The 27,305-nt window shown below is 44.4% G+C and overlaps 1 protein-coding gene across 4 annotated transcripts in view; it reads right to left on the reverse strand.

Annotated features, from left to right (window-relative positions):
* The window catches only part of NAIP (NLR family apoptosis inhibitory protein), a 55,146-nt gene extending 27,841 nt beyond the window's left edge, over positions 1-27,305 (reverse strand). For 3 of the 4 annotated variants that reach the window (XM_034959988.2, XM_034959986.2, XM_008957309.3), the window contains exons 1-7: positions 23,577-23,727; positions 15,257-15,827; positions 14,179-14,278; positions 6,689-6,770; positions 5,016-5,067; positions 4,620-4,739; positions 1,658-1,757 (exon numbers count right to left, since the gene is read on the reverse strand). In XM_034959988.2, coding sequence (XP_034815879.2) covers positions 1,658-1,757; positions 4,620-4,739; positions 5,016-5,067; positions 6,689-6,770; positions 14,179-14,278; positions 15,257-15,824 — 1,022 coding nt within the window. In that variant the 5' untranslated portion in view covers positions 15,825-15,827; positions 23,577-23,727. Of the gene's footprint in view, positions 1-1,657; positions 1,758-4,619; positions 4,740-5,015; positions 5,068-6,688; positions 6,771-14,178; positions 14,279-15,256; positions 15,828-23,576; positions 23,728-27,234 lie in introns of those variants that run through there. The other variant, XM_008957315.3, reaches the window with a different exon arrangement.

Here is a 27,305-nt window from a genome sequence, read left to right on the forward strand (position 1 = left end):
AGAGGGGGTGGTTGCACAACATTGTTGTTGGTGGGAATTTAAAATGGTGCAAGCACTGTGGAAAAAACAGCTTAGCATTTCCTCAAAAAGTTAAAACAGGCCAGGCGCTGTGGCTCACGCTTGTAATTCCAGCACTTTGGGAGGCCAAGCCAGGTGGATCACTTGAGGTCAGGAGTTTGAGACCAGCCTAGCCAACATGGTGAAACCCTAAAAATACAAAAAATTAGCCGGGCATGGTGGCAGACACCTGTAATCCCAGCTACGCAGGAGACTGAGGCAGGAAAATCGCTTGAACCTGGGAGGCGGAAGTTGCAGTGAGCTGAGATCGCACCGCTGCACTCCAGCCTGAGTGACAGAGTGAGACTCTGTGTGAAGAAAAAAAAAAAAAAAGTAAAAACATAGAATTACTATATAGCTAGCAATATCGTTGTTAGGTATATGCCCCAGAGACTTGAATACAGTTACATGCTCCATCAGATACCTGTACCCAAATGTTCCTATCGGTATTACTCATGGTAGCCAAAAGGTAGAAACAACCCAAATATCTACAAATAGATGAATGGATAAATAAAATGCAGTGTATCCATATGGAATATTACTTGGTCTCAAAAGGAAGGAGGTACTTATGCAAGCTACAACATGGATAAACTTCAAAACAATATGCCAAGTGAAAGAATCCAAATGCAAAAGGTCAAACGGTATGCTTCCATTTAGAGGAAATAGTCAGAACAAATAAATCCATAGACACCAATTAGGTTGGTGTATCCCAGGGGCTGGGCATGGAGTGGGGTGGAGAGAGGAGGGGGGCCTGCTTGATGGATACAGAGTTTTCTTTGGGGGCGATGAAAGTGTTTTGGAACTAGATGGGGGGGTGGTTGCACAACATTGTGAATGTACTATAATAAATGCCACAGAATTGTGTACTCTAAAATGGTTTAATTGCTGTGCATGGTGGCTCACGCCTATAATCCCAGCACCTTGGGAAGCCAGGATGGGAAGACTGCTTGAGCCTAGAAGTCTGAGACCAGCCTGGGCAACATAGAGAGACCCTGTCTCTTAAAAAAAAAAAAAATTAGCTGGGTGTGGAGACATGTGCCTGTAGTCCCAGCTACTTGGGAGGCTGAGCGAGGAAGATTGCTTGAGCCAGAGAGGTCAAGGCTGCAGTGAGCCATGATTGCACCACTGCACTCCAACCTGGGCAAGAGAGAGACCCTGTCACAAAAAATAATAAATAAATAAAAAAAATTGTTACTACGTGAATTTTACCTCAGGAAAAAAAAATAAGCTAACATGCCAACAGGACAGTTATTACTTCCTAAAAAAATAAAAGGATATACAGGAAGGGAAAATAAATAAAAATTTACCACAAGCTTCAGCTCCACATAGCATTTGTATAGTCATGATAATGTAAACATGTAATGTGAATATATGAATCTAGCCAAAACTATGCCATAACTATAAAGAGGCGAAGGCTAGTACAGGAAGGGGGTCATGGAGCAAAGGGATGAAAGACATGAAGACTCATCCTTCATAGCCTGAATCAGAGGAGTGGATAAAGACTCAATCTAAAGATAAAATAAGGCAGGAAATGAGGAAAAAGAAAAAAACTGTTGAAGTGCATCGAAAGTTGCAGATGGTTAACATTCATTCCACTCACTTGGGAAACCATCTGGTGTGATCGTCTAATGGGTCATCACCTTCCTGCCATTTCTCTAAACACCCTCCACAGGAAAAGCACTGGACGATGTCCTTTATACCTAAAAGTAAGGAAACTTGATCAGTGCCACTGGCATGGGCATCTGTCCATTAACATGCAGATAATAACCACCAGACCTGTAATAGTGAAAGCCTGTTCAGTCTCCAACTGGGTTTTGTGACAGTCAGAAGTTGGTTACCAGTGAGGCAATTTTCTATATAAGACTCTGTCCACCAGTGGGGTAGCTGGCAAGTAGTCATTGAATGCTCCTACACACCATGCACTTTGATGCGCACCATCCCTCTGCCCCATTCTCCTTTGATCAACAAACAGATTGGCAACCAGAATCTGGAATTGAAGCTCCATGAGGGGGCTGGGCGCAGTGGCTCATGCCTGTAATCCCAGCACTTTGGGAGGCCAAGGCCAGCAGATCTCCTGAGGTCAGGAGTCTTGAGACCAGCCTGGCCAACACGGTGAAACCCTGTCTCTACTAAAAATACAAAAATTAGCTGGGCGTGGTGGCACATGCCTGTAATGCCAGCTACTCGGGAGGCTGAGGCACGAGAATCGCTTGAACCCAGGAGATGGAGGTTGCAGTGAACCAAGATAGCGCCATTGCACTCCAGCCTGGGTGACAAGAGTGAAACTCTGTCTCAAAAAATAAAAATAAAAATAAGCTCTATGAGGGTAGAGGTTTTTGCTCACTAATGAATGACATGAACCTAGAAAAGTGCTTGACACTCATGTGGCAGTCAATTAGTATGCGTTTAATGAATGAATCAGAAAGAATATATTTAGAGCTCAAAAAAAAAAAAATACCAGCAAATCTAGCAGCCCTTATGTAAGTGAATGCATGAAGAATTAATTGCCTCTTACCACATTATTGCCAGGTTTATTACACCAGAAATAGGATTAAGTCTCTTTGTGAAATTATATTTCTTTGGAAAGAAATTGGTATTTAGCTCTGCAAAAGGATCAAACTAGAAACAGAGCATTTCTCATCTTCCTTCCACTCTGGGAAAGCTGGGGCAGAGGAAAGCCTCCCAGAAATATGAGATCCTAGAGCTTGCAAGATCTGAAAAGAGTCAGAGATGATTAGGATTTGTGTGGAGTGGTGGAAGATTGGAAAGGAAGAGGGGGAGCACACTGGTCAGAGGGGTCTTGCGGAAGGCTGACAAGAGGAAGACACAGTAGAGTAGGGAGAAATGGCAAACACTCTTTCCAAAGGCTTAAGATTGTGAGGCAGTCAGATTTTTTTTTTCCAATGGCACATGTCTGTTAGGTAGAGTGACAACTATATTCTGCTTCTCTGTGTTGCTCTATGGTATTTGTGACAGCTACTTGATCTCTCAGTTAAAGATCTGCATTAACCTCCACTGTAACTTATGCATGTGTTCGGTTTGAGCAAGACCAGCAAGGTACCTAGGAACCTTTCCCTGATCATCTTGTATTTCAGGCAGAGATTTAGCTGACAGGAACCAGCCCATCATTTATAGATTGCAGAGGTGCTTCCTAATGACCAGCAGCTAAAGAGAAAATGCCACAATCTGGTGGAAGGCTCTACATGTTTAGGAATCATGAAAATTAATTTCCTGATTTTCTCCTGCAGGCAGAATGTGGCAAAGATTGCTATCCATGTTCCTATTATCTCAAATCCTTCCATACTAATAGAAATCCCAATATTTAGCTGGGCACATTGTCACCCAGGAAAAAGATTAGGTTTCCCAGCTTCTCTTACAGCTAGGTATGGTCATCTGACTAAATTATTATTATTATTATTATTATTATTATTATTATTGAGACAGAGTTTCACTCTTGTTGCCCAGGCTGGAGTGCAATAGCATGATCTTGACTCCCCACAACCTCCACATCCCAGGTTCAAGCGATTCTCCTGCCTCAGCCTCCCAAGTAGCTGGGATTACAGGCACCCGCCACCATGCCTGGCTAATTCTTTGTATTTTTAGTAGAGACAGAGTTTCACCATATTGGCCAGGCTGGTCTCAAACTCCTGACCTCAGGTGATCCACCCACCTCGGCCTCCCAAAGTGCTGGGATTACAGGCAGGAGCCACCATGCCAGGCCCATCCAACTAAGTTCTGATTAAAGAAATATAAGCAGAAGTGTCCTGTGACAGTTTCTAGGAGCACTTTGTCAGGGGACAAGAGGTGAGGAGAGTAATGTGTAGAAAGAAAAGACATGATAATTATCACAAATAGAATACTTGTATTCATTGTTAGTCCAGACCTTAAGGTTTCAAATTTGAAGGTTTACCACCTAAGGAAGGAATAGAAAACTGGGAGAGGATTTATGATGCAGGAAAGAAAAGAGATCTATGCCAGGTGCAGTGGCTCACACCTGTAATCCCAGCATTTTGGGAGGCCAAGGCAGGAGGATTACTTGAGCCCAGGAGGTTGAGGCTGCAGTGAGCCATGATCTCGCCACTGCCCTCCAGCCTGGATGACCATGTCTCAAAAAAAATAGAAAAGAAAACGAATCTATAAGAAATGCTGAAGAGAGGCCTGGCGCGATGGCTCACACCTGTAATCCCAGCATTTGGGAGGCCAAGGCGGGCAGATCACGAGATCAGGAGATCAAGAGCATTCTGACTAGCATGGTGAAACCCTGTCTCTACTAAAAATACAAAAAAGTAGCTGGGCGTGGTGGCAGGCGCCTGTGGTTCCAGCTACTCCAGAGGCTGAGGAAGGAGAATCTCTTGAACCCGGGAGGTGGAGGTTGCGGTGAGCCAAGATCTGCATTCCAGCCTGGGCAACTCTGTCTCCAAGGGGGAAAAAAAAAAGAAAAGAAAAAGAAACGCTGAAGCTAGTGGACATTGCTGAGTGTAGCTAAACGTAAGCCCAGGAGCATAAAGTCTATGTGGGAATTAAAGGTCAAGCAAGCAAGTGGGCACAACCTACTGACTCACCTGTGTAGAAAAGACCTGCTTTGGCCAGTGCTGCAACTCCCACAGCTGATTCCCGGGGCCAGTCCTTAAAAGAGTCCAGCCGTAGTTCTTCGTAAGCAAAGATGCTGTCATTGCAATAAGCTTGAATAAAAAGCACAAGGTGAGACCAGCAGGCTTTAGTCTTTTTTTTTTCTATATCTTTATTGCTGCTGCACAAATTAAAGAGACCAGTAGGCTTTGATATTGCAAGTATCAGTGTTCAAGTTGTCCCTTCACAGTTACAGATGGAATGATGTCTAGAGTTTGCTTCAAAATAAACGGGGGGTGGGGGGGGGGGAAGACAAAAAGAGATAGGGACAAAAAAATCAAAAGAAGAAATAAACAAGCAAAGCCTTTGGAAAATGTTTGAGTTTTTACCTGATGCCATAGGTAATTCTCTCTGGACCCAGGAATTCACAAAATGTTCTCCCTGAGGGAAATTAAAATTCAAGTTGTTGATTGTCTGACTTTTTTTTTTTTTTTTTTTTTTTGAGGCAGAGTCTCACTCTGTTGCCCAGGCTGAAGTGCAGTGGCAGGTTCTCGTCTCACTGCAACCTCTGCCTCCTGGGTTCAAGTGATTCTCCTGCCTCAGCCTCCCGAGTAGTACAGGCATGTGCCACCACACCCGGCTAATTTTTTTTTTTTTTTTTTTGTATTTTTAGTAGAGACAGACACGATGTTGGAGGTCTTTTTTTTTTTTTTTTTTTGAGACAGAGTCTCGCTCTGTCGTCCAGGCTGGAGCACAGTGGCGCGACCTTGGCTCACTACAAGCTCCGCCTCCCAGGTTCACGCCATTCTCCTGCCTCAGCCTGCCGAGTAGCTGGGACCACAGGCGCCTGCCACCATGCCGGGCTAATTTTTTTTTTTTTTTTTTTGTATTTTTAGTAGAGATGGGGTTTCACCATGTTAGCCAGGATGGTCTCTATCTCCTGACCTCATGATCCGTCCGTCTCGGCCTCCCAAAGTGCTGGGATTACAGACGTGAGCCACTGCACCCGGCCCATGTTGGAGGTCTTGAGGCTGGTCTCGAACACCTGATCTCAAGTGATCTGCTCAGCTTGGCCTCCCAAAGGGCTGGGATTACAGGCATGAGCTACTGCGCCCAGCCTGATTGTTTGACTTATGAAGTATATACCTATCTATGAACAAGAACTGAAGGAACTTTACCCCAGAATGAAGAGTTTCACTGGATGGAACGGCAGAGTCGGAGGAGAATTATTCCTTTAATTTTTATTTCTGTTGATGTTGCAATTGTTTTTATGCAGTGCAAGCAAACATACACACACACACGCACACACACACACACACACGCATGCAAGCTGTGAATGTTTATGCATACTCAGGAGGAAGCCTTCTCAGGGTCACTGTTTCCGGAAACTGACCTTGAAAACAGACCTGCATTTAAATATCACAGATGTACTTTGACGAATGAGGAAGTAAGAGACATAGAATGGTAACTAAATTCATCAGGGTATTATATATTGAGCAACTGATTCTTCTGGGAAAGCTGCACCCAATTTCTTTTTGAGGAAACACCTCTCTCCCCCCACTGTCAGGCCATGTTCTCTATAGAGTTCTGGTCTCCTGAGTCATGTTAATCAATAAATTCTCATTTTTGTTTAAGCCAGTTTGGATTCGATTTCCCATCACTCTCCACTAGGAAATTTTTACTGATTCAGGATAGTTAGCCAGCTAGGAAGAGCCAGCTCTGCAGCCCACTGTGGGTGACAGCGCCTAGGTCAGGAGATCTTAGCAAGCCTGCAGATAGGGGCAGCAGAGGGAAGCTGGGGCAAGTGGCTTCATTCATAAAGGGGAAGACTATCAGGAAGGCAAGCAGAGCCCGTCAGAAGCCAGCCCTGGAAAAAGAAAAAGGCTCTAGGTCAGCAAGTGAATGTGATATTTTTCACTTTGAAGATGGGAGCCAGGGGAATGAAAGGAGAAAGGAAGAAAGAAATCAAACCCATGACATAAAAAGAATGCCTATGCCCTTCTGAGTCAGACACTTACAGGTAATCCAAAAACTTGAGAAAAAAATTGCTGTTATACATTACCGTTATGTCAACAAATCCCTTGTAGCTTTGAATATACTGGGTAATTTCCTCTGAGGATTTCTTACTCCGAAGAAATTCACATCTGTAATTAATAAATATAATTAAAATTTACCCCAGTACTGTGATAGAGCTGTCCTATATCACAATGAACATTTATAAAGACGTATTGAATTGTTGAATTTTATTATACTTCAATAAAATTGCCAAAAAATTTACCACAAAACTTAGGAGAATTACCATTATTCTCATATAATTATTTGTTATTTCTATTAGTGACAACATGTGTAGTTATTTAAAATTAAATCTTCAGGTTAACTTTTTTCTTGAAATAAAACATACAATACAATCAAAGAGACTGATTTACAGTAAATATAGGATGGAGCTTTTGTTTTTTGGAATTAAGCAGTGGTGACTAAATCTAGTCCCTAGGGTTATATGAAAGCTACTGGCAGTAAAGAGAACTATATTTAAAATAATAGGCCAGACGCAGTGGCTCACATCCAGGAGTTCAAGACTAGCCTGGGCAACATGGCAAAACCCCATCTCCACAAAAAATACAAAAATTAGCCGGGCATGGTGCCACACCTCTGTAGTCCCAGCTACTCAGGAGGCTGAAGGGGGAGGATCACCTGAGCCCAGGGAGGTAGAGGCTGCACTGAGCCATGATCAGGCTGCTACACTCCAGCCTGGGCAACAGACTGAGACCCAGTCTCAAAAGTAAATACAAAAAATCTTTTTAAGATAACAATATATTTATCTACTGAACAAAAAATTACCATGCATTAAAAAGTAATGGCTATTAGGCCAGGCGTGATGGCTCACGCCTGGAATCCCAGCACTTTGGGAGGCCGAGACAGGTGGATCACGAGGTCAGGAGTTCGAGATCAGCCTGGCCAAGATGGTGAAACCCTGTCTCTACTAAAAGTACAAAAATTAGCTGGGTGTGGTGGCGGGTGCCTGTAATCCCAGCTACTTGGGAGGCTGAGGCAGGAGAATCGCTTGAACCTGGGAGGTGGAGGTTGCAGTGAGCTGAAATCATGCCACTGCACTCTAGCCTGGGCAACAGAGCAAGACTCAATCTCAAAAAAACCAAAAACAAAAAAAGTAACGGATGTTAATGGATAATTTTTGATTTTTTTAAAAAAGAGCACATTGAATACCATTTAAAAACATACTCATTTCCCATAAAAGAGAAGCAGTTTTAAAATTAACTTTTAAAAATTCCTCCAATTCAGCTGGGCATGGGGGATCATGCCTGTAATCCAAGCACTTTTGGAGGTTGAGGCGGGTGGATCACTTGAGGCCTGGAGTTTGAGACCAGCCTGGTCAACATGGTGAAACCCCATCTCTACTGAAAATACAAAAATTAGCCAGGCATGGTGGCGGGCGCCTGTAATCCCAGCTGCTTGGGAGGCTGAGGCGGGAGGATCACTTGAACCTGGGAAGCAGAGTTTGCAGTGAGTCATGATTGTACCATTACACTCCAGCCTGGGCAACAGAGAGAGACTCTGTCTCAAAAAAAATAAAAATAAAAATAAAAATCCCTCCAATTCAAATTTAAGTTTTCTTTCTATGGTGCTGTAGCAAAGAATGGGCTGGGAACCCAAAGGCTGGAGCATTAGTACCTGCTCTTCCACCAGTGGGGATGTGACCAACCTTGCCATGTTCTCTTATAATCACAGGAGAACATGGATGCCATCAGATGATCTGCATATTTCCCCAGGGCCATGATTCTATGTGATAGGCAGCCAGGGTCCCCAGTTTTCAGGTGTATAAATGTTTCCAAGGATTGCCGTAAGTCTGCACATAACCTACATGGCACACAATGCACGGGGTGGTTCCCTGTCCTCATGATTTATATGGATTGAGGAGGAACTCAGTACCTTAAAAAATTACCATAAAATCATCTTACATTTATGGAGTGCCACATTTTAAAAAGTGTAAGGGTATACTCATTTTGTTGACAGTTTATAAAAAGAAGCAACAAATTGAAGTCCAAAAAGCTAAAGACAGAGTAACCCAACAAGAAACTTGGGGATTCTTGCTCTAATTCCAGCTCTTAGATTTTATTGACTGACCATGTGCTTATGACGACAAACAAATGAAAGGCAAAACAGTTGGTCATCTGTCATCCTCACATTATACATGGTAATTTTTACAAAGCATTTGATCCATATACTTTGTTTCTCATCCTTACAACCACCAGACAAGCTGTACATTATTATCTGCTGTGGAAGTCGCAGATACCAAGATGAAATCACTTTTATCAGACCCACACAAAATAGGGCTGGGAAGGCACGAAGGAGTGGGGTTCAGGCTTTCATGTCCAAGACAGGAACGGTTCCAAAGACTTTCTAAGAACCCCATAAGAAATCCCTTCACGCCTGTCACGCATCTCCTGCTTTGCATTGCTTGCATGTACGCACATATTTCTATGGCAAGGTTTATCACTGCACATTCTTTTGGACTGCAGAAATTCAGATAAGATAACATGAGATGAGATGCTGTCAAAAGAACACCTGCCCAGGAACAGCATCTCCACCAATGAACACACAAGAACTCTGGCTTTGAGCCTTCAGAACCAAGGAATTCTCTTCTGCCCTCTCGCCTCTCCCCTCTCCCCCGTCCCCTGTCTTCTCTCTCCTCTCCCCTCTCCCCTCTCTCCTCTCTCTCTAAAGAAACTGGAGCCTCGTCACATTGCCCAGGCTGGTCTCAAACTCCTGGCCTCCAAAGACCCTCCCGCCTCAGCCTCCCACATAGCTGTGATTACACGTATGAGCTACCGTGCCCAGCTATGAACTCTGTTTCTAAGCAGCTTATGTGAACTTCTCCCTTTTGCCAAGAAAAATTCCCTTTACTCTTCCCTCACTGCACGTGCCTGTGGTTTACCGTAGTGCATTCCAAATCATAACCCTCTTTTCTTATTCCTGAATAAATTTGACATATTTGGGGATATCTTTCTCTAATTTTTTTGTTGTTGTTGACACTGCATTTTACATATGAGATTCAGACAAGGTCAGTCACTTGCCTAGGGTCTGGTAGTCAGGTAGCAGCAGATTCAAGCCTGGCTCTATCTCCTAAGCCTCTGCACTACCCCCTGCCCTTGTTTGCTGGCCTGAACTCCTTCCTGCTCTAGGAGTGGTTGCTGGACTGCTGTCTCCCCTCCCTGTGCTTATTACCTTACCCTCTGACTACGTTAGAGAAGGCATATGAAGGCCCCTTCAGACAGGATGTGCGGCTCTAGTAGGTGCTAGTCACATGATAATGTGATCATGTGTGAGTGGTGCCACTGGTACTTGTCCAGTGTATAACCCAGCGACACTAAACACAGTGACCCTGAGGCTAAGTGAAGCCTGAGCTGAGGCTAGAGCTGAGACAGGTGCCCACGAGCAGCGGCTTGTGCTCCAGCCGGGGCTGCTGTTCCCTGTTACATATGCATATATGGTGCACTGTCAGCATGGACAAGGACTGCCTGGGTGGCTGTTTTGATTCGTCAGGGAGCCAGAGTGACTGTCAAATGATTTCACAATTCTAGCTTCATTCGTCCCTATAACCATCTCATCTGCTTGTCTAACTTTCTCTCTCTCCTCTTCCTGCCTTTCTCCTCTCCTCCCTTGTTTACTTCCTCCCTCCTAATCTCCTCACTTTCTTTTCAACTATGAAAGTAATATATACTTGTTTCCAAAAATTTAAACAAGACAGCAATGAACAAAATAAATGTGAAAATCCATCACTACTTCACCCCCTGACAAATCCAGATCCAGAAGTATCTACAGTTTGGTTTACATATTTTCATAAGTTTTTCTATATATTTTCAAGCAACTCCATATGTAGTTTGAGTGGTTTTAAACATTTTCAAAGTCTCACACTGCACTTATTGTGCATATTGCTTTCCCACACAACGTATCAAAACATATCAAAGATATCCATTCACTTTTTTTTTTCTTTTGAGATGGAGTCTCACTCTGTTGCCCAGGCTGCTGTGCAGTGGAGTGATCTTGGCTCACTGCAACCTCCGCCTCCCAGGTTCAGGCAATTTCTTGCCTCAGCCTCCCGAGTAGCTGGAACCATAGGCACGCACCACCACGCTCGGCTCATTTTTGTATTTTAGTAGAGATGGGGTTTCACCATGTTGGCCAGGGAAGAGGGGAGATAAGAGAGGAGAGAGGAGAGAGGAGAGAGGGGAGAGGAGAGTTCATCACTTGAATGAACTCCTGGCCTCAAGTGATTTGCCTGCCTTGGCCTCCCAAAGTGCTGGGATCACAGGTGTGAGCCACTGTGCCCAGCCTTTTTTTTTTTTTTTTTTTTGAGATGGAGTCTCGCTGTGTTGACCAGGCTGGAGTGCAGTGGTGCGATCTCAGCTCACTGCAACCTCTGCCTCCCGGGCTCAAGCAATTCTCCTGCCTCAGCCTCCCAAGTAGCTGGGATTACAGGCGCCTGCCACCACGCCTGGCCAATTTTTGTATTTTTAATAGAGACAGGGTTTTACCATGTTAGCCAGGCTGGTCTTGAACTACTGACATCAAATGATCCGCCTACCTTAGACTCCCAAAGTGCTGGGATTACAGGCATGAGCCACCATGCCGGGCCTCCATTCACTTTTGTGGGCATGGCTGTCCATGTGCAAGATGACTTATAAATGTAAATAACTGTGTCCAGTTTTGTAGTTAATTTAGTATCCAACCAACAACTTTGCATGTAGTAGGTGTGTGACAAATATTTGTTAAAGAAAATAGAATCTGAGGCTGGGCACGGTGGCTCATGCCTATAATCCCAGCACTTTGGGAGGCCGAGGCAGGTGGACTGCCTGAGGTCAGGAGTTCGAGACCAGCCTCGCAAATATGGAGAAACCCCGTCTCTACTAAAAATACAAAAACTAGTCGGGTGTGGCGGTGCGCACCTATAATCCCAGACCTGGGTGGGTGAGGCAGGAGAATCGCTTGAACCCAGGAGGCAGAGGTTGCAGTGAGCCAAGATTGCACCACTGCACTCAAGCCTGGGCAACAGAGTGAGACTGTCACAAAAAAAAAAAAGAAAGAAAGAAAGAAAGAAAATAGAATCTGAGCCTGACCAAACTGCTAGATCCAAGTGTCAGGTTCCTGGAAATGCAGAAGGTAGAGGAACATGTTAGACTATGCCAGAGGAACACATTCTGCCAAATCTAGAGTAGAGGGAATTTTACAGGACAGATTACATGGCTTCTTTAACAAATAAGTGACAAGAAAAAAGAGATGGATAAAGAGGAAATCTACGAATTAAAAATCTTAAGGGGCTGAGCACAGTGGCTCATGCCTGTAATCCCAGCACTTTGGGAGGCTGAGGTGGGAGGATCACTTGAGCCCAGGAGTTTGTAGAACCAGGAGTTCCAGACCAGCCTGGGCAACAAAGTGAAACCTTGTCGCTATAAAAGATATGAAAATTAGCTGGGCATGGTGGTAGGCACCTGTGGTCCCAGCTACTCAGGACACTGAGGTGGGAGGATTGCTTGAGTCTGAGAGGTGGAGGTTGCAGTGAGCTGAGATTGCACCACTAAACTCCAGTCTGGGCTCCAGTCTGGGCAACAGAGCAAAACTCACTCTCAAAAAAAAAAAAAAGAAAGAAAGAAAACAACAAATCTTGGTCAGGCACAGGTGGCTCATGCTTGTAATCCTAGCACTTTGGGAATCCAAGGTGGGTGGATCACTTGAGGCCAGGAATTTCAGACCAGCCTGGGCAACATGATGAAATCGCATCTCTACTAAAATTACAAAAATTAGCCAGGTGTGGTGGTGCATGCCTGTAATCTCAGTTACTCGGGAGGCTGAGGCACAAGAATCACTTGTACCTGAGAGGTGGAGGTTGCAGTGAGCCAAGATCGTACCACTGGGCAACAGGGCGAGACTCTGTCTCAAATAAAATAAAATAAAAATATAGTTATTGTTATTATTTCCAGGAAAAAAGGTGGGTAGGAGATGGATGAAATATGATTTGGCTATGTGTTGACAAGTATTTATTACACTATTCTATCTTTGTATGAAATTTTACACAGTGAAAGTTTAAAAACTTGTTAAAGGAATGAATCTGTACTTGGTAGAAACAAAGAAAGTCATGTAGAAAATACTAGTAAATATAGCATTAAAAATAATTAAAATGTACTTCCTTTTCTAAGCCAGGAACTAAAGACCACTGCAGTAATAAAAACTCTTTCGGAGGTTTAAAAATACAGTGTTTTCATTTGGTATATATTTAGCAGTACATGAAGCCATTTGTAATAATGTTTAAATATTTTTTACCTTCCAGCATACACCATTTTACACCACCCCTATGGAAATTATTATTACTTATTTATTTAATTAGTTTTAGAGACAGGGTCTCACTCTGTCACCCAGGCTGGAGCACAGTGGCTTGATCACGGCTCAATGCAGCCTTGACTACCTGGGCTCTAGCAATCTTCCTGCCTCAGCCTCGCAAGTAGCTAGGACTGCAGGTACATGCCACCATGCCTGGCTAATTTTTTTTTTTGAGACGGAGTCTCACTCTGTCGCCCAGGCCAGAGTGCAGTGGCGCTATCTCGGCTCACTGCAAGCTCTGCCTCCCGGGTTCACACCATTCTTCTGCCTCAGCCTCCCAAGCAGCTGGGACTACAGGCGCCCGCCACCGTTCCCGGCTAATTTTTTGTATTTTTAGTAGAGACATGGTTTCACCGTGTTAGCCAGGATGGTCTTGATTTCCTGACCTCGGATCCACCGGCCTCAGCCTCCCAAAGTGCTGGGATTACAGGTGTGAGCCACCGCACCCGGCCAATTTTTTTTATTTTTGTAGAAACAGGGTCTCTACATGCCAGGCTGGTCTCGAACTCCTGATTTCAAGCAATCCTCCTGCCTTGGCCTCCCAAAGTGCTGGGGTTACAGGTGTGAGCCACCACTTCCAGCCTTACTTATTAATTAAGGCAGATCATGAAACTTCTACTGGGCAAAACCTATCTTAGTATTTGGGATAATGAAATACTTAAAAACTGTTTAAAATTCTATAATTCAAACTTTTCACAATGTAATTAGGCCTTTCCTGCTTGAATAAATCCTGGAGTGGTCCAATTTTGAATAGGGAAAGATCAAAACTGAAGGTGCTACTCCAGAAAGGTGGCTCTTTTGTCTTTCATTTTGTCTTTTAAAGAACTGAAAAATTTAGCCAGCCACAGTGGCTCACGCCTGTAATCCTAGCACTTCGGGAGGCCTAGGTGGGTGGACTGCCTGAGCTCAGGAGCTCAAGACCAGCCTGGGCAACATGGCAAAACCCCATCTCTACTAAAAATACAAACATTAGCCCATCTTGGTGGTGCACACCTATAATCCCAGCTACTCAGAAGGCTGAGGCAGGAGAATCACCTGAACCAGGGAGGCAGAATTTGCACCGAGCTGAAGTCATGCCACTATACTCCAGCCTGGGTGGCAGAGCAAGACTGTCTCAAAAAAAGAAAGAAAGAAACATTTAAGCAAAAATTATCTACTTACTTGGGGAACCATTTGGCATGTTCCTTCCAAGGATCATCTCCTTCTTCCCAATTTCCTAAACATCCACCACAGGAAAAACACTGTACCGTGTCCTGTTTACCTATATATGAAGGAAAATATTTTGATTGCCTGGCAGTGGCACCAGGGGGTAGGTACACAGAGTTGATTGTTTTGTTCAGGAGCAAGACAAGCTCCAGCGTGGCTGTGCACTCCCGATCTCATTGGCCTGAGTCTCCATCCTCAATCCCACCACCCAAAAATGGGCCCCTCCACCACAGCCGTGCTCCAGGTACAGAACCCTAAGCTGTGTAACTCAATATCCTGCCCCAGCTGCCTGCCCCCCAGAGCTGGTATGTTGCTCTTTGAGCTCTCAGGGTCAAAGTGATAGGGAAGCCGACTAACACCAGGACCAGCTGAAGTAACGTGCAACTAGAAAACCTACGTTTTAGCCTTGCCATGACATTTCGGTAGAAACATAGGCATGTTTCTTAAAGTCTCTGAGCCTCCATGAACTCAGCTGTGAACTGGGAGAGAAAGGGGTAAATTCATTGGATAAGAATTAGTACTCACTCTATGCCTAGCATAAAGTAGGTACAGTACTCAGTAAATGATCGTTGTTATTGTTAGAACTCTCATTTATATATCATAACCCCTATGGCGGGGCTAGGACAAACAAACAAAACCCTCCAATACTGCAGCAATGAGAAGAATCAAAGAAAGATCATGTAAGAGCAGTAGAAGGAGGGTGGGTGAGGAGACTGGGATCAGGATGACCGCATGAGTTATTTAATCTTTTCAGGACCTTAAGAATACAGCCAGTATTTTCTAAGGTCCAAGTTTAAGGAGACGTAACTTTCTTATTTTATATATATTTGACAAATTAACACAGGCTGTACTAAATATAAAATGAAGCAAAAATAAAAATATTGATGTTGAATTTTAATAAACTAGACCTTATACCTAATATAACACATTTAACCAGTGAAGAAAGTTTAGGAAAATATTGCAAAAGCAATTGAAAAATAAAACCTAAACTTAAAACGCCAGAGAAACACTTCAGAGAATAATTTCAAGGTACCTGTAAAGACAAAGCCAGCCTCTGAGAGCACACAAGGGGATATCCCTTGGACATAAAATGGCCAGTTCCTGAAGGATGCAAGTCTAGCCTCCTCTTCTTGGTACCTCATTTTACCTCCTCTCAGCCTGCTCTTCAGATTCTTCACCCTTATGTCGTACTTGGCAATGTTACCAACATCCTTGTTCAAAATGAACCCACAATCTGGATGAAACCTCTTGTGGTCTTCTATGGGGAGTCTCGTGAGGCCGGCACCAAAGAGGATTAGGCTACAGCAGAAGCACTGAATCCCAGATTTTACCCCAGTGAAGTAAAACCCAGAGGCCGCCATCTCCTGCGGTGTCCATGAGCTGTACGGCTCATAAGTCACAAAAGTCTTTAACCTTTTTGCTTCACTGCGCATTTGAGAGTTGTAGCCTTTCTGCATTTTTGCTCGCTCCTTCTGCTCCTTTTCTTCTAGTTCCTTTGCCAACTGACCTGCATCTAGGCCCAGAAGAGCAGACAGCTCTGGCAGCAAATTGTGATCAAACTGGGAGATCCTCTCGTCAGAGGCTTTCTGCTGGGTGGCCATTTTCTGAAAAGGAAAATAAAGCAGGTTGATCCCTTATAGTAAGATTTTTCTTAGAAGAGCATTTCCCACTGTTTCCGAAGAAACCAGGAATTAAAGGAATGCCTGGAATTTCAACACAAAAGATAAATTGTTGGAAAATTATGAAACATCAGTATTCATCTACTTAATCAACAAATATTTACTAAGCACCTACTATATATCATGTACAGTGCTAGACATTGGGGATCTAGCAACCAACAAGACAGACACCAATCTGCCTCCATTCATGAAGCTTTCCAGATATCAGTTATGGACACAATGTGGTAACATGAGCATATACTGAACATTTATATTAAAGAAAAACATAGACAAAATTGTATAGCCTGGCAGCAACAATTTGATCGAATTACTCAGTTTTAAAAAATCATTATTTTGTGTTCATCTTTTAAGTCTCGGTGCTCTGGCCGGGCGCGGTGGCTCACGCCTGTAATCCCAGAACTTTGGGAGGCTGAGGCAGGTGGATCACGAGGTCAGGAGATCGAGAACATCCTGGCTAACAAGGTGAAACCCCATCTCTACTAAAACTACAAAAAAAATTAGCCGGGCGTGGTGGCGGGCGCCTGTAGTCCCAGCTACTCGGGAGGCTGAGGCAGGAGAATGGCGCGAACCCCGGAGGTGGAGCTTGCAGTGAGCCGAGATCGCGCCACTGTACTCCAGCCTGGGTGACAGAGCAAGACTCCGTCTTAAAAAAAAAAAAAAAAAAAAAGCTCAGTAACAGGCCAATGACTGTTTTTCAAAGGACATATACCTGCCAGAAGCCTCGGGTAACTTTCTAGTGTCAAATCCCCATGACCATCCCTGAGGGGCAGTCACGGGCTTTGGTAAGAAGCTCCATCAGCGTGAGTCGGTTGCTGACATTGCTAACATCATTTGAACACTGAGGTGCTATGGCCCCAAAGTAATCTCTTCGAAGTTCCCAAAAAGTCTCCCATTTGTTCATTTTTCAAAGCCCCATGTAAATTAGCTCCCCATTCCCTCTTAACTTCGAGAATAAGGGTTGATAAAATTCCCAAACATGGTATGTGATTTCTCCAGGAACCAAGAAATTGAACCAATTTTTGTGCCTTTTTCCTCTGTCTTGTAGCTAGCAACTTAATTTTCGTTGTTTGGGAATGTTTCTAGTGGCTCTAGCCCAAGTAATTCCTCCTTTTTTTTTTTTTTTTTTTTTTTTTTAGACAGTCTCACTCTGTCACCCAGGCTGGAGTGCAGTGGCGTGGCCTCGGCTCACTGCAACCTCCGCCTCCTGGGTTCAAGCAATTCTCCTGCCTCAGCCTCCTGAGTAGCTGGGATTACAGGCACGTGCCACCAATTGCGGCTAATTTCTGTATTTTTAGTAGACACAAGGTTTTGCCATGTTGGCCAGGTTGGTCTCCAACTCCTGACCTCAAGTGATCCGCCTGCCTTGGCCTCTCACTTTTGTCCTTGTCGCCCAGGCTGAAGTGCAGTGGCGCAATCTCAGCTCCCACACCGGGATTACAGACGTGAGCCACCACACCCAGCCTAGCCCAAGTAATTTCTAAGAATTTTACCATTTATGCTAAGCCTTGCATTTTAGCCAGTTAATCATCCCCTCCCTGGTGGTTATATGATTAACAAGCACTTCCAATTCAGTCTTAGCTGGATATTTGGATTGAGAGATTAACATTATTATCATCAATATAATAAGACATAGTATTAGCTGGGCGCAGTGGCTCATGCCTGTAATCCCAGCACTTTGGGAGGCTGAGGTGGGCAGATCACCTGAGGTCAGGAGTTCAAGACCAGCCTGGCCCACATGGTGAAACCCCATCTCTACAAAAATAAAAAAAATTAGCCGGGCATGATGGTGGGTGCCTGTAATCCCAGCTACTCAGGAGGCTGAGGCGGGAGAATCAGTTGAACCTGGGAGGCAGAGGTTGCAGTGAGCCAAGATCTCGCCATTGCACTCCAGCCTGGGTGGCAGAGTGAGACTCCATCTCAAACAAACAAAAAAAAGATATAGTATTTTCCAGTGCAATCAAATCTAAGTTGTTCCTCATTAGGTTGTAGCAATAAGCAAGATAATTTAAATGTCCTGTGGGAGCACCTTAAATGTGCATTGGTGGCCTTTCCACACAAATGCAAATTGATTATGATTTTCTCCTGAAATAGGAATCAAAAAGAAAGTAAGTGGCCAAGTGTGGAGGCTCACACCTGTAATCCCAGCATTTTGGGAGGCCAAGGTGGGAGGATTGTTTGTGGCTAGGAGTTTGAGGCCAGTTTAGGCAACTTAGTGAGATCCTTGTCTCTACAAAAAATTTTAAAAATTAGCCAGATGTGGTGGCACATGCCTGTAGTCCCAGCTACTCGGGGAGCAGAGGCAGAAGGATCACTTGAGCCCAAGAATTCAAGGTTACAGTGAGCCACAATTATGCCACTCACTGTACATTTCATGAAATCTCTTTCCTCAACAGCATCCCCATTCAGATGTCACATCCATTCCAATAATATATCAGGGAGAGATGATAACAATTATGCAATTATATTGCATAATTGAATTATATTGAAATATAATCCATCGGGAGCAGTGGCTCATGCCTGTAATCTCAGCACTTTAGGAGGCCGAGGTGGGTGGATCACCTGAGGTCAGGAGTTTGAGACCAGACTGGCCAACATGGCAAAACCCCATCTCTACTAAAAATACAAAAAAAAAAAAAAAAGAAAGAAATTAGTCGGGTGTGGTGGCACGTGCTTGTAGTCCCAGCTACTTGGGGCTGGCTGTGGTGGCTTACACCTATAATCCCAGCACTTTGGGAGGCTGAGGCCAGGAGTTCGAGACTAGCCTGGCCAACATGGTGAAACCCCATCTCTACTAATAATACAAAAAAAATAGCTGGGCATGGTGGCGCATGCCTATAATCTCAGCTACTGGGGAGGCTGAGGCAGGAGAATTGCTTGAACCCACGAGGCAGAGGTTGCAGTGAGCTGAGATCGCACCACTGCACTCCAGCCTAGGCGACAAGAGTGAAACTCCATCTCAAAAAAAGAGAAAGAAATATAATTCACACATCATAAAATTCACCCATTTAAAATGAACAACTCAGGGTGTGGTGACTCATACCTATAACCCCAATGCTTTTGAGGCCAAGGTGGGAGGATTGCTTGAGACCAGGAGTTGAGATCAGCCTGGGCAACATAGCTAGACCCTGTCTCTAAAAAACTTTTTTTTAAAGAAAACGAAAACTTAGCGGGGCATGGTGGCATGTGCCTGTAGTCCTAACTACTTGGGAGGCTGAGGTGGAAGGATCTCTTGAGCCCAGGAATATGAAGCTGCGGGGAGCTATGATTGCAGTACTATACTCCAGCCTGGACAACAGAGTGAGGCTCTGTCTCTAAAAAAAGTAAATAAAATGTACAGTTCAATAAATTTCAGCATATTCATAAACATGCACAACCACCACCACAATCAATTTTAGAACATTTTCATCCCCCCAGAAAGAAACGCTGTGCCCATTAGCAGTTGCTTTCCATGTCCCCCGTTACCCTCCTAGCCCTAGGCAACTACTATGTTACTTTCTGTCTCTATAGATTTGCCTACTGGGGACATTTCATATAAATTGAATCATACAATACGTGGTCCTTTGTGTCTGGTTGCTTTCACTTTGCAAAATGTTCATGTTGGTAGAGGTGCTTAAAAAATAAAATAAAAAGAACAACAAAAAAAGGAAGCGAAATTCATCCATGTTGTATTGTTTTAGTACTTCATATTCCTTTTCATTGTCAAATAATATTTCATTATGTGGATATACCACACTTTATTATCATATATACCATATTTTATTCCTCAACCCAGTTGATGGATATGTGGATTGTTTATGCTTTTTGGCTATTATAAATAATACCGCTGTGCACATTAGTGTGCAAGTTTTTATATGGACATTTTTCACTTTTTTTTTTTTCTTGAGACAGGGTCTTGCTCTGTCACCTAGGCTGGAGTGCAGTGGCTTGATCACCATCCATTGCAGCCTCAACCTCACGGGCTGAAGCGATCCTCCCACCTCAGCTTCCCAAGCAGCTGGTACTACAGGAGCACACCACCATTTTTTACAGAGACAAGCGTGTTGGGGGTGTTGGTGGGGGGGGGGGTCTCACTATGTTGCCAAGTTGGTCTCAAACCCCTGGGCTCAAGTGATCCTCCCACCTCAGCCTCCTAAAGTGCTGGGATTACAGGCCTGAGCCACTACACCTGGCCCATTTTTCACTCTTAAACTTACAGTTGTATTGTCATACTAAACTAAGTTAATTGCCGTTTAATTTTTTATTAGCAGGTATAACAATACATTATGCACCATGGTCCAACAATGACAATAAAGTTTTTCACCACTCCGGGCATTTTATCCACACCAATGTAAATGTCCTTGGGTCCCATAGCACCAAGAGACTCTGCCACCCTTTTCTTTACATCACACTGCTTTAAAGTGACTGTAGATTCTGCTTTTGCATCATCCTAAAGGTTTATTTGTTTAATTCATCAAGACTAGGATACATTAGAAATCTTGACTGGGCACAGTGGCTCACACCTGTAATCCCAGCACTTTGGGAGGCTAAGGTGGGAGGATTGCTTGAGCCCAGGAATTTGAAACCAGCCTGGGCAACAAAGTGAGATGGACTCTTGCTCTGTTCACCCAGGCTGGAGTGCAGTGGCACAATTTTGACTCACCGCAACCTCTGCTTCCCAGGTTCAAGCAATTCTCCTGCCTCAGCCTCCTGAGTAGCTGGGATTACAGGCATGTGCCACCATGCCCGGCTAATTTTTTTATTTTTAGTAGAGACAGGGTTTCACCATGTTGGCCAGGCTGGTCTCGAACTCCTGACCTCAGGTGATCCACCCGCCTCGGCCTCCCAATGTGCTAGGATTACAGGTGTGAGCCACCATGCCCAGCCCTTTCCTTTTTTTTTTTTTTTTTTTTTAATAAGAGACAAGGGCTCACTCTGTTGCCAAGGCTGTAGTACAAGTGCAGTGGCATGATTCTAGCTCACTGCAGCCTCAGATTCCTGGGCTTAAGCAATCCTCTTGCCTCAGCCTCTCAAAGTGCTGGGATTACAGGTGTGAGCCACGACACCCGGCCTCCTTTCTTTTGAATGATATTAATCTGTTCATCATTCAGCACAATTTGGAGCAAAGGAACTAGTAAGTCTTCAACAGGCTTTCACTTCATCCTGCTCCCCCAGTAGTAGGGTCACACAAAAAGTCTATGAAGGTAGAGGCCCTCTTATCACAGCAACAATCATCACTTAAGTCAAAGACATAAAATTAAGGGATACCTTAGTTTCATCACAGAACCAGTCCAAATGTGTTTGTTTGCATTCTCAACATTTCAGTAACCTCTAGGGAGTATTTCGTCTAACAATTATGGGTGGAATTGGGCAGTTCCCCTTTACAAGATATGTTTTATGTACTGCCACCTTTGTGCAGCTCAACCAATTTGGAATTTGCCCAGCTAACCACATTCCGGCAAAAGCTGCAGCTAATTGAAGATCTTCAACGAATTCAGCTAATTAAGACCAAACACACCCTTTCATTTGAAAGTACATTTGACAGTACCTAATACAAGGAAAAGAGCTCCTTTGTCATTCATGTATATCCAACCCAGCAGTGGTTCTGCAGGAAGCTCTGTCAGTCCACAGGCAACTTCACTCTTGTGTAGTTCCCTGTTTCAGTTGTCTCTTGATGCCCTCCCACTGTAGTTTCGTTGATGATTATCTACCAGATGAGGGTCACATTCCCATCAGAAGAAATATCTGCCCAACTCCTCTTTGGCATCATGTTCCTTCCCTTTACAGAAGGAACTTGGTGGACTTGGCAACACAGGCTCTTTTTTAGTTACTTTCATTTTTGCCAAAGCAGCCTAACCAGCCAGGGAACTGTATTCTTGGCTGACTTCCTCTGTGTCTGGATTTCTTTTTAAATCTATTTAGCGATTTCCTCTTGCTCTGCATCAACCACCTTCAAGTTCCATTGTCATCCCTTTCTTCCCATTGAGAGTTGTAGCACTTCAGCAAATTCAAACAGGGATTCCCCAGCAACTAGCCTGGCACCAGTGGCTCTAAATCTTTCCCCACTTTTCATCTTTCTCCCAAACAAAGCCTTAGCTATCATTTAAATTATAAAGTAAAAAACTGGGGGGCCAGGCGCAGTGGCTCACACCTGTAATCCCAGAACTTTGGGAGGCTGGGACGGGCGGATCACTTGAGTTCAGGAGTTCAAGACCAGCCTGGCCAACATGGCGAAACCCCATCTCTACTAAAAATACAAACAAATTAGCCGGGTGTGGTGGTGCATGCCTGTAATCCCAGCTACTCAGGTGGCTGAGGCACAAGAACTGTTTGAACCCAGGAGGCAGAGGTTTCAGGCTTCAGTGCCACTGCACTACAGCCTGGGCAACAGTGTGAGACCCTGTCTCGAAAAAAAAAAGAAAAAAAAAAAACCTGGGGCCAGGCGCAGTTGCTCACACCTGTAATCCCACCACTTTGGGAGGCCAAGGCAGGCAAATCACTTGAGCCCAGGAGTTCGAGACCAGCCTGGGCAACATGGTAAGACTCCAGCTCTACAAAATAATTTTTTTAAAAGTTAGGCAGCCGTGATGGTGTGCACCTATAGACCCAGCTACTCGGGAGGCTGAGGTGGGAGGATCTCTTGAGCCCAGGAGGTTGAGGCTATAGTGAGCCATGATCAAGATACTGCACTCAACTTGGGTGACAGAGTGAGACCCTGTCTCAAAAACAAAAAAAAAGTAATGATCCTATTCACAGTACCCTCTTCATCAATTACACATGTTTGGATCATTGAAAAGACTTAGAAGACTCCGCATAGTATCCTCACATAAGGCTTTAATAAAGGTAAAGGATAGATACAAAAAAAAACCCAACAAACCAAAAGGCAAGTGAAACACCACGCCCAGTTCCTAGGGTCCTTTTGCAGCCACAGAGGATGTGGAAGATGTGCTTCATCTTTAAGCAATGAACCAGCTAGATGATACATGCAAGACACCTTGGTCTCAAGAGAACTGTAACCTCATCTGAGGCTCTTTTATACTCCTCTGATCAGGTAGCCAACACTAGCTTGCATACCAGGGCTCAAAACCAGAAACAAGCTGGTATAGTCAAGCTGGGGCAGTGGCATGCACCTGTAATCCCAGCTACTTCGGAGGCTGAAGTGGGAGGATCACTTGAGCCCAGAAGTTCAAAGCCAATGAGATTTCATCTCCAAAAAGAAAGAAAGAAGCAAGAAACAGGCTGCTCCCTGGTCTGTCTCCCACCCCAGAACAGGACTCTATTAATCACTGGCTAGTACATTTCATTTAGGTTTGGCCAAGGAACAGCACCAAGGCTTCAGGCCTCCCCAGAGATAAATGAGTACAGAGTTGCAGCAGACCAGCAGACATTGATCCTGTCTGACACAATGAAGTTTGGTGGTCAATCATGCCAGTCTAGAGGCTGTTTCTGGGGGAGGAGAAGTAATTTCCAAGGCCCTTTCCAGGTCTAATATTCTTTGACTACAGTGCTAAGAGTGCCATTGAGGCAACTGTGCCATGGAGCTAGGATTTAAACCCAAGTCTGTGTGACTCCAGTGTCTGTCCTCTTTCCTCCATACCATCCTGCCTCCAAAGAGAGAAACAATAGCAAGACAAAGAAGGGACCATAGGTTTAGGTGTGGAAGAAAAGCACCTTTGCCAGGGATAGTAATTTACTTACCTAAGGTTTATCCACAGTTCTAGTCTAATAGAGGAGAATGCTGGCCAGTGGAAGGAAAGTATGTGGCTGAAGAACAAATGCTCTGTCCGTCCTTTAGTAGGAAGCAGTGAGAAAATAATTAAGGAACTAAAATGCAAAACAAATTGCGCAGTCAGAGACTTTACCAGTAAATGCTCTAAGGTCTTGAGTCAACAGGATTTAATCAGGACCCAAAAGGAGTAATGAAACCTACAGAGTCTCACACCAGAAGTATTTTATTCTAGTTTTTTTGTTTCTGTTGTTTTTGAGACAGCGTCTCACTCTGTCGCCCAGGCTGGAGTACAGTGGCACGATCCTAGCTCACTGCAGCCTCAAGCTCCCAGGCTGAAGCGATCCTCCCATCTCGACCTCCCAAAGTGCTAGGATTATAGGCATGAACCACCACACCCGGCCTTTATTCTAGTTTGTTAAGATTGGCTAATAGTTAAGGTGCTAGTGTCTTATTTCTGTTATAGTAACAGTTTCTATCTTTCTGGTAGCTTTTAGGATCTTTTCTCCTAAGTGTAGACCTCTCTACATTCATTGGGCTGGGTATTCAATGGGCATTTTCAATCTGAGCTCTTGGGTCTCCCATCAAGCCTGGGAAATTACCTTCTATTATTTCTTTGATAACTTCCTACTGTCTGTTACTCTCTTTTTACTCTTTTGGTATTCCCACTATTCAGGTGAGTAATTAATTGATCACTTATTTTTTTTTTTCATATATTCTTTTCCTACTTTCTAAGGGTCTCGCTCTGTCATCCAGGCTGCAGTGCAATGGCACAATCACAGCTCACTGCAGCCACCACCTCCTGGACTCAAGTGATCCTCCCACCTAGCCTCCCAAGTTTTGGGACTACAGACGTGTGCTACCATGCACAGCTGATTTTTTTATTTTATTTTGTGTAGAGATGGGGGTCTCACCATGTTGCCCAGGCTGGTCTCAAACTCCCTGGCTCAAGTGATCTGCCGGCCTCAGCCTCCCAAAATGCTGGGATGACAGGTGTGAGCCACTGCACCCAGCTGTCCTCTCCTTTATATTCCGGCTCTCCAATCTAGTTTAAAATTTCAGCAATTATAATTTCCCACAGCTCTTTCTTTTCTCTGTGCCTTATTTTCATAGTGTCAATTTTTTAACCAGTGCCATCTTCCTGAATCTGCTGTACGATACTAATGTTTAAGTTCCTGTTTCCTGAATTATGTTTCCTCAAAGGTTTTTACCACTTACCTTGGTGTTTACTTTTCATATTATCAACTTTCCTCAAATGTGTAGTGATCCTGGGTTTTCAACTCATGTTTAAAAATTAGGTCATTTAAAAACACATTGGTCAAACTAATCATTAAAAAATCAGGAGCCACAGAAGTGGGACTTGAACCTGGGCCTTTCACTCTATGGAGAACAAGAATTACCCTAATGTCAGAATGTCAGAGAAAGATTTCAGAAAATGATTTCAAGTTACTTGGGTTTTTTTTATTTTGTTTTGTTTTTGGAGATGGGGTCTCACTTTATCACCCAGACTGGAGTGCAGTGGCACAATCTCGGTTCACTGCAGCCTCTACCTCCCAGGCTCAAGTGAGCCTCTCATCTCAGCCCCACAATAGCTGGGACTACAGGCATGCACCACCACACCTGGCTAATTTTTGTATTTCTAGTAGAGACAGGGTTTCGCCATGTTGCCCAAGCTGGTCTCGAACTCTTGACCTCAAGCCGTTTGCCCACCTCAGTCCCCCAAAATGCTGGGATTACAGTCATGAGCCACTGGGCCTGGCCCGTTACTTGTAAAGACAAAGCTAGCAACTGAAAACTTACTTGGAATGTTCCTTGGACATAAAATCACCATTTCTTAAAAGGATTCTTAGTTTTGGGGTGCCAGTGCCCACACTGGTTCTCTAGGTCAGCTAAGAGAAAGCAATGTGTTCAATTTTGGGGGGAGCAGGGAAGACTCCTGTAATTTTTTGCCCCAGGGTAAACACTTGTGTGTCAAATATTCTGATCATGGGGTAGAGAGAGCTGACTGTCCCGTGCACGGGCTTCCAATTAGTCCCTCAATTTTCAGCCCTTCATGTCACTCCAGCCCTCCTTCCTATCTGGCATCCTGTGTCCGCAGTTACTCCAAGCTTCTCCATAGGGCAGATAGTCTCCCATAGGAGACTCCATATTCAGGAAGCGGTTTCCTTGAGCTGCTTCCTTCCTGACTACTAGTCCATATAGTTTCTACTTTCCAAGAATGTGTTAAAATATTCTATGTGCTACTGGTCCCATTTCTGTTTTATTTTATTTTTTTTTACCTTTAAACTCTGTTGGACTTGACATTCTTGTTTTCTTAATTTTCCTGGGTTTATACTTTTAAGAATCAGTAATATTGTGTATTTATTACCAAAAACATGAACTAAAATTTACATAGAGCCTATCAAGGAAAAACCATTTCTCTACTCACATTTCTGACATCAAATATATGGGTTTTCCACCAACCAATTCTCCAATTCTCCACAGACAGCAGCTGAGTGTCCTACAATTTTACTCAATTCTGATGCTAACTAACCAGAGTTAGTGCAGACCCCACGGGTTAGGGGCTCAGCCCTCAAGACTGCCCCCTACTTCGGATGCCAGCCACAACTATTAGGACCTCAGGGTACCCACACTTCTGTCCGAGTTCACTACAAATCATGGGTATCTGCAACCCCCTCAGGTTCGATAATTTCTTTCTTGGGGGTTAGGGAAGTTTAGGAGCAGAGGTTTAATAGGCAAAAGAAAGAAAAACGAGAACAGATCTCTCCCTTGTGAGGGGCTTCCGAAAGGAAAATCCGGCCTGCGGTGGACTGCACCAGATTTTATAGGCAGGCCTGAGGCGGCGGCGTCTGATTTGCGCAGAGCCCACAGGTTGGTTTGAACAGGTGTGACGTTTACATAGCACGCGGGGAAGGTTGGGCGCCCCACCCTAATCTTACTATGACAAAGGGCAGAGTGACCTTGACATGCCATATGCTTTCCAGAGCAAGCGCAGAGAGTGACGCTCACTGTGGTGGGGGAGGAAACCCTCTGTTCCTAGAAAATCACAACAGCATGCCCCTGTGCTATATCCCTGGTTACTACAGCATTCTTTGTTCTTGCCTAACAAGATTACTTCCCTGAACTGTAAAACTCCCTCAGTACTGCATACAGAGAGAGGATAGGAGACATGGTGGTCGTGCATAGGAAATGAGAGAATTATGATAGGAAAGTTGGAGGTCCTGTTGCCGACACCCCTTAGGGTGGTCGGAGGTTGGGGTCAGTCCAGAAGCCTTCGGATGGCACCAGGAGGTAGCCCCAGCCAGAAATCCTCAGTTGCTCCAGGACCTCTTCCAGCCCCACACGACAGCTTGGTCCTCCGTGAAAGGAAACTGGTTCAAACATGGCCAATATGCCCAGCAGCCCGTGGGTATTGGGGGGTTCTCCATGTTCTCCCCAGCAAGCCTGTCCCCCAAGACTTGTAAGGCTGGCAGCCACGCTCATAATTTTTAAATGGCTAATTGGTGAAGGCAGAGTTTTCTCATTCACAGAAGCAGAAGGGGGCCCAGTATTTGGTTTGGTTTGATTCTAAAATGGAGGCCAAGAGCCTCGAAATCAAAGGACAGAGTTGAGGTCTGCCCCTCTACTCACCTTTGCAATGAATGCACCTTGGAATCCCAGACGAAGTCCCCAATATGAAGTGGCATTGTTGTCTGGGGTCA

This window comes from Pan paniscus, chromosome 4, assembly GCF_029289425.2.
Source record: "Pan paniscus chromosome 4, NHGRI_mPanPan1-v2.0_pri, whole genome shotgun sequence".
Taxonomy (NCBI): domain Eukaryota; kingdom Metazoa; phylum Chordata; class Mammalia; order Primates; family Hominidae; genus Pan; species Pan paniscus.